Source organism: Enhydra lutris, unplaced genomic scaffold (assembly GCF_002288905.1).
Source record: "Enhydra lutris kenyoni isolate GAN:26980312 unplaced genomic scaffold, ASM228890v2 scaffoldscaffold20, whole genome shotgun sequence".
Lineage (NCBI taxonomy): Eukaryota > Metazoa > Chordata > Mammalia > Carnivora > Mustelidae > Enhydra > Enhydra lutris.
In genome coordinates, this window is record NW_019154104.1 from 2,917,739 (window position 1) to 2,930,361 (window position 12,623).

At 48.2% G+C, this 12,623-nt stretch overlaps 1 protein-coding gene across 5 annotated transcripts in view; it reads right to left on the minus strand.

The window, feature by feature from the left end:
* Positions 1 to 2,569: 2,569 nt before the first annotated feature.
* The window catches only part of LOC111148610 (solute carrier family 8 member A3), a 114,627-nt gene continuing 104,573 nt past the window's right edge, over positions 2,570 to 12,623 (minus strand). For 2 of the 5 annotated variants that reach the window (XM_022505328.1, XM_022505331.1), the window contains exons 3-7: positions 11,903 to 11,920; positions 7,811 to 7,926; positions 7,166 to 7,265; positions 5,326 to 5,601; positions 2,570 to 2,946 (exon numbers count right to left, since the gene is read on the minus strand). In XM_022505328.1, the coding sequence (XP_022361036.1) occupies positions 2,570 to 2,946; positions 5,326 to 5,601; positions 7,166 to 7,265; positions 7,811 to 7,926; positions 11,903 to 11,920 (887 nt within the window). Of the gene's footprint in view, positions 2,947 to 5,325; positions 5,602 to 7,165; positions 7,266 to 7,810; positions 7,936 to 11,902; positions 11,921 to 12,623 lie in introns of all 5 variants that reach the window. The other 3 variants (XM_022505327.1, XM_022505330.1, XM_022505326.1) reach the window with 2 other exon arrangements.

Genomic DNA, 12,623 nt, shown 5'->3' on the forward strand with positions numbered 1-12,623 from the left:
AGTGTCAGGGCGGGTGGCCACACTTGGCCATGGGTCAGACAAGCAGAGCACCTTGAGAGGGAGAGGAAGGGGCCAGATCTGAAGGGGAGACAGGAGCAAGGAGTGTGGGGACTATGCCATCTGGGGGTGGGGAAGAGAAGACTTGGTTCCCGAGGGCTTTCAGCCTCCTATTGCCGGCTGTACCTTCTGTCTTGAGTTCCATGAGAGCAGTCCCTTCACCAGGCCTTTGCAGCATTGCCTCCCCTCCCCCCACTTCTTGGACGAGGTTAATGGGTTTCTGTTTCTTGGAACCAAAAGGGCCCTGGTTAAGAAAGCATTACCTGTGCCTCTGGACCATGAGTTGCTTGAAGTCTTCCGTCTATCACCAGAATGTAGCTCAAGGCTGTGACGGTGTTCAAAATCCACTTGTTGCACAGATGATAAGTCAATGAATGAACGAATGTGCCTACTGGTAATAAACACAAGGCCCCGTTTGCCTGGCTGGACTCCTGCCCCACCGTGCCTTTCGGATACAAAAGCCTCCTTCCCTTAATCACCACAGCTCTGCTGCTTCTGTCCCCCAGCATCCCATCGTCCAGCTTTTGACAGGTGGCATTTCCCTGACGTATTTTTTTGCTTTAAAAACACTGGGTCTGGAACACTGGCCTCTGAGGGAACGCAGAGGCAGACAGGAGATACAAATAGGACATGACACTTTCACCTCAACCACATCTGCTCCAGAAGAAAAACCCCAGCTGGCCCCCTGGACCTCTTCCTGAAGAAACATGGAAGGAGCAAGCTGTATTTAGAGAGATATAAGTATAGCTTTTATTTTTTTTTTTTAAACCAACCCAACATTTCCACTGGCAACTGTCAACATAGCTTATGACATGAGCACTGTTTCTTTTTTAGTTATTTTTTTCTTAAAAAAATGTGTTTAAAATTAAACAGGTGTTTTTTTAATTTCTCTTTTTTCCCCTTAAAAAAATGTATTTATGTCAATGCAGAAAGCCTAAAGATCTGTGGGCAGTTTTGTGATGAGTTCCTATGTGTATCCGTGTGTGTGTGTGTGTGTGTGTGCACGCGCGTGCACACACAAGCGTGTGGGTTTTAAAGCCAGGTCCTTTTCAAATTTGTTGGGAAAAGGTCTGTAGGCCACAGCAATCTCTTTTTCTATAAACCCAGGCTCCGTGGGATGATAGCAACTAAAGTTCCTCTTAGTGGGGACAAGAAATAGCCCACAGGCTGGAAAAAGAGCTTCGTGACGTTTAAAAACAAGCAGGAATGTGGGAGAGATGAGAAATTCCAGTTCCTCTCTTGTGAAAATGCTTTCAAACGTGACCTGAGGGTCCAGGAGAGGTGGAAGGAGCCCCTGGTTTTCTTATCAACCTCTCGGTTGATTAAAAAAAAAAAAAATCTCAAAAAATACAGTCAGGCCTCTCAGTGTGGCACATTAGAAAGTGAGGGGCTGGTGAGGCTGACATTTGTCTGACACACTGACGCTTTTAAACACAATCTTTCCCCTTAAAGATCTCACGAGGTGGACAGCTCTTCTGCTCGGCCTCAGATCCGAAGCCAAAGATGACTCAAGAAGCCATCTATGCCTTTTGTCTCCCCAGCCGCCCTCTGTCATCAGATCCCGTTCCTATTCCTGTCCCCCGTCTCACAAGTGGTGAGTCGTCCCCCCCGCACAAGGATGAACGTATAGACCCGGCCCCAGGGAGATGGACAGAGTAAACTGGAAAGGGGAGGGAAGGAACCATGACTTTTTGCTTTGAACTGGATTTTGACAGAAGCATATAAAGGTCTTCCTGCCCCTGCCACAGCCCTGGTTCTTCAGCCCACCGCATGGGTGTGCAAACACACTACCACCCAAATGCCAGCCCTCTCCCACTGAGAAAGAAAGCAGATGTGGGGGGGGGCAGTGCAGGATTCCGCTGGAGCCAAAAGAGCTGTTACCGGAGGAGAGGGGGAGAGGGTGCCACTGAGCGTCCTGCCTCTGCCTGTCCCTCCCAGGGAGTTCCTCCACAGCACCTTTGTTAACCGACTTCAGAAGGAAAAGACATATGAGCAAACAATGAGCGACACCTGATGGCAAAGTGAGCACAGTAATGGCTACGATGAAAAGAGAACCGGAAAGTGGCCTGGGGGGGGGGGGGGGGGCTGGGCAATAGGACTCACTTCCACCCCCACCAGCTGGGGGACAGTGTGGGGATGCAACCAACAGGACAGACGTGGAAGCCCTGCCCCAGGGAAGGAGAAGAAGCAAAGGGATAATCAGAGGGCGGTGGAAGGTTTGACCTCTGCTGTGGGTCAGGACACGGATGGGAAGATGGGGAGGAGGTGGATTTGTGGCTGTTGTTGGTTTGTATTGAATTAAATACTTTGTAAAGAGGGTTTTTCCTCCACTCAGTTTGACTGGTTAAGACTCTGCCCTTTCAGTCCCACTGCCCCGGGGGGCCTAGGTCGGGTGAGGTTCCTGGGGCCTCTGTGGGCTGCTCCCCCACCCCCCAGGTGAGGTCACGGTGGCCAAGTGCCCTTCTCTCAGGAGAAGTCCGAGGCATGTGCAGTGGAGGCCCCGCACCCAGGCTCAGAAGCCCTTGATGTAGCAGTAGGCCTCCAGCGTGGCAAAGAGTATGTACAGGAGCCACAGGCCCACAAAGAGCCACGTCGTGGCCAGCTTGCAGCCGCGTGGGCCCCCCAGCTCCCCGCCCAGGTGGGGCCGCCGGCGGTACAGAAGCACGCTGATGCACACAAACGCGAAGATGGTGAAGAGGGTGACCGAGAAGGCCAGCGTGCCCGCTGACACGTAGAACTCCTGTCCCTGCAGGGCCCAGTAGATGGCGGCCACGGACCAGGCCAGGCCAATGCCCAGGAAGACGTTGATGGCGTTGCTGCCCGTGACATTGCCGATGGAGGCATCAGAGTACAGATCCTGGATGGCCGCGGCTTTGCTGGCAAACATGTCTGGAAGAGGGAGAGAGGATGGGAGCTGGAGGGAGCCTGAGACGCGGAGGGCCCCCCACTCCCGCCCCGGCCCCACTGTATGTACAGAAGGCAGCTGGGGCCCCAGACCAAGCTCAGGAAGGAGAGGCAGGCTGTGTGGCCTTGGACATGAACAGGCTGTGTGGCCTTGGACAGGTCACCTCACTTCTCTGGGCTTTAGGTTCCTCATCCGCTGGGGTCTGAAAGATCCCTAAGGGCCTAGGTCCTGATATTTACTGAGTGGGTGTGCTGTTCCCTTTGGATTTTTTTTCTTCTTCTTCTTTTTTTTTTTTCCCGGTAAGGGGAGTTTGCTATTTCTCCATCTGCCCAGGGAAACTTGGCCGCCTGGGAAGCTGCTGAGCGCAGATGCTGATTGTAACCATCTTGCACAATATCAGCTCACATAACAGACTCATGGCCCCCGGGCTTGGCATTGCGTTAGGGGCTGGATTTATTCGGACAGAGACATGCCAGGGAACCATGAGGTACGGACTCAAGGAAGATGGGACTCAGTCTCTGTAGTTAGTATATGGGGCACGGGGCTCTGCGAGCTGCTTGACTTTAGATGTTGGCCTGGACTGTAGGCGTTGGGAGGACTGTCGGGGACATCTAGCCACCCTTTGATTTCACAGGTAAGGATAATAAGGGTCAAGCAATCTACCCAAGGTTACACGGGCAGTTAACAAGACATTTGGTCCTAAAACTCTCATGGATGGGCCCTTTGCATATGATCATCCCAAAGAATTTCGGGCAAAGCCATGAAATCAGCTGAGTGCACCACTGTGTAACCTTTCTCAAGCCCCTGATGCTGCCAGCTGCTCCCTGACCAAGTGCAAGGACTTGGAAGTGTCCCAAGCTTGTCCTGGCTTGCCTCCTTCTTGCCAATTTTCTCGGATCTCGGAGAGAAAATCTCTTGCCTTTTCTTACCTATGACCTTGCTCTTCCCCCTCTGATCCTCTGCAATTTCTTTTCACGTGTGTCCCTTTTCCCACTGTGATAGTTCTGCTCCTTTCCCTCTGTTAGTTCCGTCCCTTGAGGCCTGGAGAACGGAGATCACAGGGCATCTCCTCCACAAAGCTTTCCATGCACCATCCATCTAATTTCCTACCACCTGACACATTTCCAGGAGAGCCAAGGCTCTTGCATCACTAATGTGCAAATCATCCCACTGCTCTGTGCTGGGGTTTGGGGACGAGGTTTCCCTGGAGTGTCATGTCAATTCAGTTACCCTCCAGGGGGATTTATTCTCTTAGTCCAGGAAGAGTTTCCCTGGGTGCAGCCAGCAGAGTCCCGTCTGATGGGATTCAACGTAACCCTCTTGGCACTTGACACTCTCTCTTCCTTGCTGTGGCAGCAGGGAGGCTCCCTGGCAGGAGTTCAGGTTCAGATGTCCTGGACACCCAGCTGAACTCAGTCAGGAGCCTGAGCTAACATAGCCCTCTGCTCCTTGTCGTTCCAGCCCAGCTTATATAAGCCTCTCTTGGAAGCCGTTCACGAACCAGCCCAGCCCCATCCCTCCGTCTATGCTAACACAGCACCTCTACTCTCTTGTCATTTAACTTAAATGGAGATGATTTCAATAATGGGAGTTGAGTCGTTTCTGCCGCTAGCTGCTGAACTCCACTCAGAGTGGGGAGCGCGCCTGCCCACCTTCCACGACAGCCTAGCACGAGACTGCATCGGGCTCCATGAATATTTGCCTAATGAATGAATAAATTCAGGCTTGCTCTTGTTCGTCTCTGGGTGTTTATGCGAAAAGAAAAGAACATGTAATTCATCATATGAAAGGACACGAGCTCACTAAGCTTCCTCTCCTGTCCTGTCAGGAGAAGATTTGTACTCACAGGTGTCCTTCTAAGTGAGGGAGCCAAGAATTCTCGTGAAGATTTCCAGGGCGACACCTTCCAGCGGGCTAATCTTTGGTCTCAGAGGCTGCCAGAGACACGTGGGAGGAAAACTGTATCTATGGTCTTTGTGTTGTTTGTGGCCTTCATATCACGTGGCGGTTGAGAAAGTGGGCTGCTCACACGGGCAGCCGATTTAGCTCTGTGGGCCTCAGTGTCCTCATTTGTCACGTGGGGATAATAATGATCCCGATTACGTAGGGATCTGGTAAGCATTACAGAGAGAAAACATGTCAACTGTGTGGCATACACAGAGCCCGACACATCAAAAGGGCTCAAGGAATGTCTGCTCTCACTAGTGCTGTTGTCAGGAATCCCTTTGACTTCCGCACACCTTCGGGGCAGAGGCTCTGTTAGCTCAGATCAGTGGTAGTAAGAAGATCTTGAGGCAAAGTGGAGGGGGTCACTTGGACCCAGGAGTAACCTCTTTGCAAACCCAGGCTCCCCTCACTCTTACCTGGCACAGAGGTGCCAAATGCCACAAAGACAACAGCTGTGACTGAGTCCTTGAGACCAATGGTGCAGCCAAAGTGGGAGGCCAGGTCCCCGATGACGGCCGTGAGCATGCCGATGATGAGAATGGACACGACGAAGCAGGCCCAGCCGTGACAGTACTCCGTGGGGGGCACGCAAGCAAACAGCACCTTCCAGAAGACGGTCAGAAAGTGCATGACGTAGTCAAAGCAGGACGGCAGCCTCTCCTCGCCTGACTCATCCTCATCCTCATCCCCTGCTGCAGACAAGATAAAACAGGCCCCCGGGAAGGGCGCGAGGTCAGGTCCCCATTCAGGAAAACTCAGGTCAACCCAACATGGCAAGCATTATCAGTGGGCAGGACACTCCCGCTCTCTCCTGAGCTGCCGGGGGGCCAGGTTGCGGGTGCCTGAAAACACTGGAGAAAGGGGAGCCGGACAAAGGGTCGGGGTGGGGGGAGATCACAGGAGGGACAAGGTGATGAGGCAGAGAGGAGGGTGGAGGAGGCTTCCTCGGTTGCCTGGGCCAAGAAAAGCAAAATCAGCTGTATGTCTGAGCTCCTCCCTAACTTTCCTGACCCGCCTGCTGAAGTAACCTTGTGGTTCCAGTTGCCATCCGTCCCCAGAGGCGCGGCTGTCATTCCAGATCATGTGGGCATACCAGAGAACCAGCGCCATCCTCCCGATATCCCGTGGGACAGAGCGGGGCTGGGCCCCATTGTCCTCGCCAGGAAACAGGGGCCAAGTGGCCCGTTCAGCGGTCCGGGAGGAGAGGATGTGCTGAGGCCCGCTGGCACCCGGTCCGGGGCAGCCTCGGTTAGATTTAACACGATTGGAGGAAGTGAGGGTTTTAACAAGCAGGAGTTAGGACACGTGAGTTCCGGTTGCAGCTTTGCCAGGAAGAGGATCTGTAAGCTGGGGAAAATCACCTCTTATTTCTAACCCTCAGTTCCTTTGTTCAAGAAAGGAGGGGGTTTGATGATGTGGCCTATATTCTGTTTATTGTCCCCTTAGGGGCAAAGTAATGTCATCAGAGGGTGTCCTGGGGAGATCTGAGGAGGGCCACGTGAGATGTGGGGGAGCAGCGGCTGAAGACACCCTCTCTTCCTGGCGGTCCTTCTGCTCTGGCTCCTGGGCCTCAGGGATGTGACCCTGTGGGTTGCTATGACAACGAAGCCTCATGAAAGCAGACAAGGCCAGTGGAGCTGGGCAGAATGAGGAGGCTGTCGTGGTGCCAAGAGGCACTGTGGGTGGTGATGGAGACACCTTGTCTGGGGTCCTGGCTGTGCTCTGGGCCACCACTGAGGGAGCCTGACAGTGAATGGACAAGGAGAGGTCTGGAATCATCCAGAGTGGAGGTTTGCCAGTGTCAATGCGGGGAATTTACAAACTCTGGACCCCCCACATCTCTAATCAGAGTAGTCCTCCACTTAACAGAAAAGGAGGACCAAAATAATGAGAGGAAGGAATGATGGAAAGCAGAATTTAATGAGTTCTGTTTGGCACCGGACTCTCATTCAGCTTTGCTGAGAAAGGTCGAAATGATTCCCTTTTTGAATGAGGAAATTGAGGTGGAGGGAAGCTAACTTGTCCCACGTCACACAGCAGAGCCAGGATTCAAAACCAGCAGGTAGCCAGGCTCTCCCAGCTACCCCATGATTCTTCTCCGAAGTGACCTGGTAAAACAGGCCAACAGCAAGGACTAGATCTGGGATGCAGAGGCCTTCCCAGAAATCGGTAGCTGCGGATGGGGCTGTGTTCGCCCTTCTCTGGAGTTGCCTGTTTCTCTCAGCAAGGCCAGTGCCCATCTTGAGACCCTCTTACCTGCACTGACAGTGATGGCCTCCATGAACTGGTCCCTCCAGGAATGGGTCCCCACAACCATGGCCAGGTTTGTCTTCTTGATCAGTTTGTCCACCGTATTCTGTTGGGGAGATAAAAACTCGGAATCATGAAGTTAGAATGCTCAGGACTGTGGAGGAGTCTGATGCTTCAAGGGGATGAAAGATGTCTTGCATTCTGGGCATATATCCACATGGGTTCTGGGAATAATGGCCTTGCATGGTATCTTCTGGGTCAGTCTTTCTATTTCTCTTTTCTTTGGTTGTGATGGCAGATATTGGATACTTAGAGCTATACAATAAAGCATAATGGTATTGATACCAATAAATGTTGCCCCAGAGATGTAAATTTTAGAATTTTTGTTTTTAAAATTCAGTTGAACAATAGAAATAATACATACAGGGGCTTTATAGCCCTTTTATTCCATTTGTTATGTTTCCTCCCAATATTCCTAGGATCTAAATGGCCAGGGCTATTCGTTCCAGGTTACACATGGGGACATTGACACTGGGTGAGTAGGTGATTTGTTCAGTTTCAACTTCATTATTGAGTGGTGAAATCGGAACAAAACTTCTACCTCCCACCGCATTACTCTATTATTCAATTAGATCTCACTTATGGCCTGACCTTGAACTCAAAGGATTCTTCAATGATGACCTCTAGTTTGGGATGTTCGCCCAGTACTGGCTTTCCCATTTCTGCTATCCTCTTGGCCTCCTCCTCCTCCACAGTCAGCTTTCTGTCTGTCACCTCTGCAACAAAACAAAATCAGACTAGCTTTAGCACATTCTCCACTCCCTAGGGATCTATAGCTCAGAGCATCAGGCACAGGCAGTGGGCACAAAGCAAGCTCAAGAGTAGGGACTTTGGGTACTTTTTAGTGTCTCTTTCTATAACATGCTGAACATTTTATGACCATCAGACCATGAGAGGGTCCCCTGCAGGCCTGGGATAAGTATTCCTATTTCCATCTTATAACTGAGTGTGCAACCTGACCCAAAGACCTTCCACGAAATAGCACCTAGTGAAGTTCCCAAGTCATCTGGTGAGATATTGGAGAGTTGGGAACAAAAGCATTTACCAATTTTGAATTGTTGGGCCTGACTGTTCAACTACTTGATATAAAAGTTCTTGGAGGCCAGAACCACATGTTAATCCAAAGGGTATGTCTACTGGTTCCCGTTAACATCTGTTTCCAATGATGCTGGGGCTGTGCCCTCTGTAGAGGAGAAAGCAGGAATATCTACACTCCATACAAGTGAATGTTGTCCTCACAGTGAGAAACTTGGAAGAGTTCCTGAAAGATTTCCTGATTATCCAATGAAAGGTCCCCAGGATTTCTGTAGGAACCAGGTGTATTTCTTCTGGAACAGAAATACTTGTTCAACCAAAACCAAAAGGAAGCTCTTCCTTTACTTTTTTTTGAGGCATTCCCTGTGTCCCCCAGCATCTTGACTCATTTACCAGAGGTCCCTTCTCATGTTGAATGGTGCGAAAAATGTTCCACTTCAGCTGGTGAGTCCATTTTAAGACCACTTCACCACGAAGACATGTTTTCTGGATTAGAGTGAAATAGAGATTGAATCTTTTTATTCCCCTTTGATTAGAAAATTGCTCTTGGCAGCCTGTTTCTTTCAGAGATCATTTAAACATCTTTCCTTCCAAGCCCACAATTTTATATGCAATTAATTCTTTTATTGAGTTCCTTAATTGCTTTCATTCCACACAGTGAATCTCCTATGGGAATCCTTTAGTCCTTGGATAATCTCAAGGACAAAGTGGGTCAGAGGCCAAGGAGGTCTTCTTTTCTCTCTAACCTGGAGATTGGTGAGGCGTAAGGATGGATGAGGCTTGAGCCCTTGAAGTTGCAAGGAAAGGAATTCACTGGAAAGACGATAAGCCAAGAGTGTAAGTTACCAGAGAGGCTGCTTTATAGGAGAATTTTCTTAGTTGTCCTGAATGAAGATGGGAAGAAAGTATGCACTGGGTTCCTGAGCTGGCTGCTCCACTGAGTGCTTCTGGCCCCAAACGCAGAAGGCAATCCCAAAATGTTTGGGAACTGTCCGTGGTGCTGTCCTCCTGTAGCGTTGGTGACGACTTTCAGAAGGAATTACTTCTTAAGGATCAATGTCCTGTCTATTTCTAAGTAAGCAGACACCCTCTAGCAGTCTAACTTTATTCAATCCATTGATTCAGAGTCTTTTATTAGTTAATTATGAAGGTAAATCTGGGTATACCTAGGGTTCTGGCTATGAAGTCAGTGATCCTAGAAGCCAGGTTGCAGGCTACTGTGAGAAGAAGCCTTTAGAAAGAGACTTATAGATTCTTTAAAAACAAGAGTACTTTTTCCCTCTACTTGTAGGTTTTGGCACCATATCACAATGGCTATCCTAGCAGTGACAGTATTATTCTACTTTATTCTACTCCTCCCTCCCCGATGCCCCCATGTCATACTTTACATGTGCCTCAAGAACTCTATACCAATATAATGAGCTCTCCAGTGACATATAAATGTACCTGTCTAACCCCTTGTTTAGCTATCAATCTGGCACTATATCCATCTGGCAGGATATTGATCTACCTACTGACCTATCCACCCCTGTGGTGACATTCAGTTTTTCCATCTAGCTTTTTGCAAAAATCTCTCTGACAAATACCAATCCTCTATCTTTGGATCTCCCACAGCCCCACAGAGGAACTTCATATATATCAGTTAAGTGATTGATTCACATGCCTTTAAATCAACTCTGATTTAGTGTCTTGGTTTGATAGTAATTCTATTTCTGTAATGATCATTCCTTTACATTCAAACTACTTTCTTGAGAGAGTGACAAGTCTTCCATTTAAAAGACCATAATGACTGTGATAGCTTGTTTATGTAACTCCTCAGAATCTCAAGTGAAGGTGGGTGGGTAGGATAGGTGATTTTGATATTTGGACTGACTGAATAAACTCTCAGATCGCAGGAAAGGGGGAGGGGAGGGAGAGAGAGAGAAAGAGAGAGGATATGAATAGGATGAAAGATTGAGCAAATATTGGAAGAACAAAGAGCTTGCCAGGCCAGACAAGAATAGATTGCTCTCAATGCTCTACAGGTATCCTCAGAAAGAAATGGGGCGATGCAGCTAGTGCGCTCATTTCGAGGTCCCTGAGCTTGGTGGTATAGCTCAGAATGAACATATTTATTCTGTCTTTCACCACCAGACATTGTTAATCATGTTTGCCTGTCCACCCAGGAAAATTAAGACAAGAACATGAGATTTCCAGTGAGTTTTAAGTCTAACCATGGGCTCCTAGATTAAAAGTTTACAGAGTGAAAGATCTAGAAAGTGATACCTGCTTTTCTTATTTTAGCTTCTATTGGTATTTTTGCAAATATGTTCAAAGTACAAGAAAGCCTAAATTAAATCACCAGTCTTTGTTGTGTGTCTATGTGTGTGGGAGGTAGTGGGGATGGGTGGAAGCAAGAGTTGGAATAAAGAAGCCCAAATATCTTCTCAGGCAAGAAAGTTACTGGAGAAGGAACTCCCAATGCTATGACATTAATTCCTTGAGGGAATAGTGGAATATATGGGGTCAGAGGTAGTTCTTATCCTGTTGGTATAAAGAGGAAGCAAATGGCCAAGGAAGCAGGAGTCCCTTTTTTTTTTTTTTTCAGGAAAAAAAAAAAAAAGGGTTTGCCTATGTTTATTGTTGTTATTGTTTAAAGCCTCCAAGGACGTCAATGTTCTTTATATATTACCCTTCTCAATACCCGGTGCAGCCTATTCGTAATTTTGAATACGAGTGAATTCTGTAAGATGTTTTGCCTCTCAATTGCTCTTAAATTTTTTTTTATATCTTCAAAGAACTGATGAATTTAAAGTGTTATTTTAACTTATATTGAGACATCTTGCATAGCTCACTCTGCCTGCACTGAGAGTTACAGAATTGCAGATATGCTGGAAATGCTTTCCTATCTGTTCACAAAGTTGGATGTCATTTATGATTTCATTACACCAATGCAAGCATACTCTCAAAGAAGGTATTCATCCTACAACAGAACCTACATTCTGCATGAGAATGTGTCCAAAATAAATTCCCCCAAATTTCTATTTCCAGCCAGATCATTGTCCCCACCACCCATAATATCCTAATTCTTCTTCATGTTCATGGCACATGTGACTTCAAGGGTCAATGACAAATGAACCAAAGTTCTAGCAATTTAGGTCTCAGCTGTAATGAGATGGAAGATCTCCAGGATCAGTAAAATTCCAGATTCTTTAAAAATTGCTTTTCACCTTCTCACAGCAGCTCCTGATTATTTTCCCCTGGTTCCCTCAAGATCAAAGTATTTGCTTTCAAATCCCATCACGATCCCATTAGGAGCTTCAGCCCTGACTCTCACCCTCTCTTGCCCTACAACATAAGATGACAGTTGAACTAAGACTCTGGAGAAGTCTATGACCCACTGTCTGTTTGTAAGTTTCAACTCTCTTCCTGGTCCCAGAGAGGACCAGTTCTGCCTTTACCCACATCTGCTGATAGAAGTGATGCTCAAAGAATTGTCTACTTCCTCACAATTACTTCAAGTGGGGAAATAAAGCTCTCAGTCCTTAGGAGAACTTGTCAGGTTACCTGGAGCCCGCAGTTCCTATTAAATAAATCAAAGTACATTGGTCTTAAACTAAATAATGGCACTGGCGAGAAGCAAGAAAGAGGGGGCAAGACACCTCTTACCTGGAGACAACAGGAGCACTGTTCGCAAATGGATACCAGACAAGGGGAAGAAAGAAAAGGAAAGAGCATTAAGGTCCCATCTTGAAAGTATCCCCAGGCTTTGTGGTTGCAGCAGGGTAAGGAAGGCAGTGAGCTTAGTGGGTGAGAGCCCTGCAGCCACATGCAAAGGGCAGCATTTGGAGCATGTGCAACCACAGCAGCAGCAAGAGATGTAAGCCACTGGAGGGACTGCTGAGCACCAGAGCCCTGACTTTCCCCACACATTTCCTACAGCTCTGGGCACAAGGGGAAAAGGAAGGAGGATGGGGAATCCAGGTGAGTGGAGCAGAGACAGAGTTGGTCATTCGTGATGTTCTAAGAAATCAGGTTATCATATCCATTCTGTAAAAGAATGAGGATCTAATTACCATGAAAACTGTATAGTGTAGCTGGCTTATCATTGGGGCACATGGCCCTAGGGTTTCAAGGTCCTGAGCAGTGGCCTACAAGAGTGGAACAGTGCTCAGTCCTGTGTCTTCTAGTCCTAACTTTATAACCAGATCGAGCTTAGCTTCCCAGTGCCCATACCACTCCCATGGCCACAAATAGCTTCCTAGCTACCACACTGGCCAGAACTTGGAGTTCCCCTCAAAGGAGGACCTCATGAAAAGGTAATTTCTGCAAAATGTCTTCTCTGAATGGTTTATCTTTTTAGAGATACAGCCTGGAGATTAGGGTAATA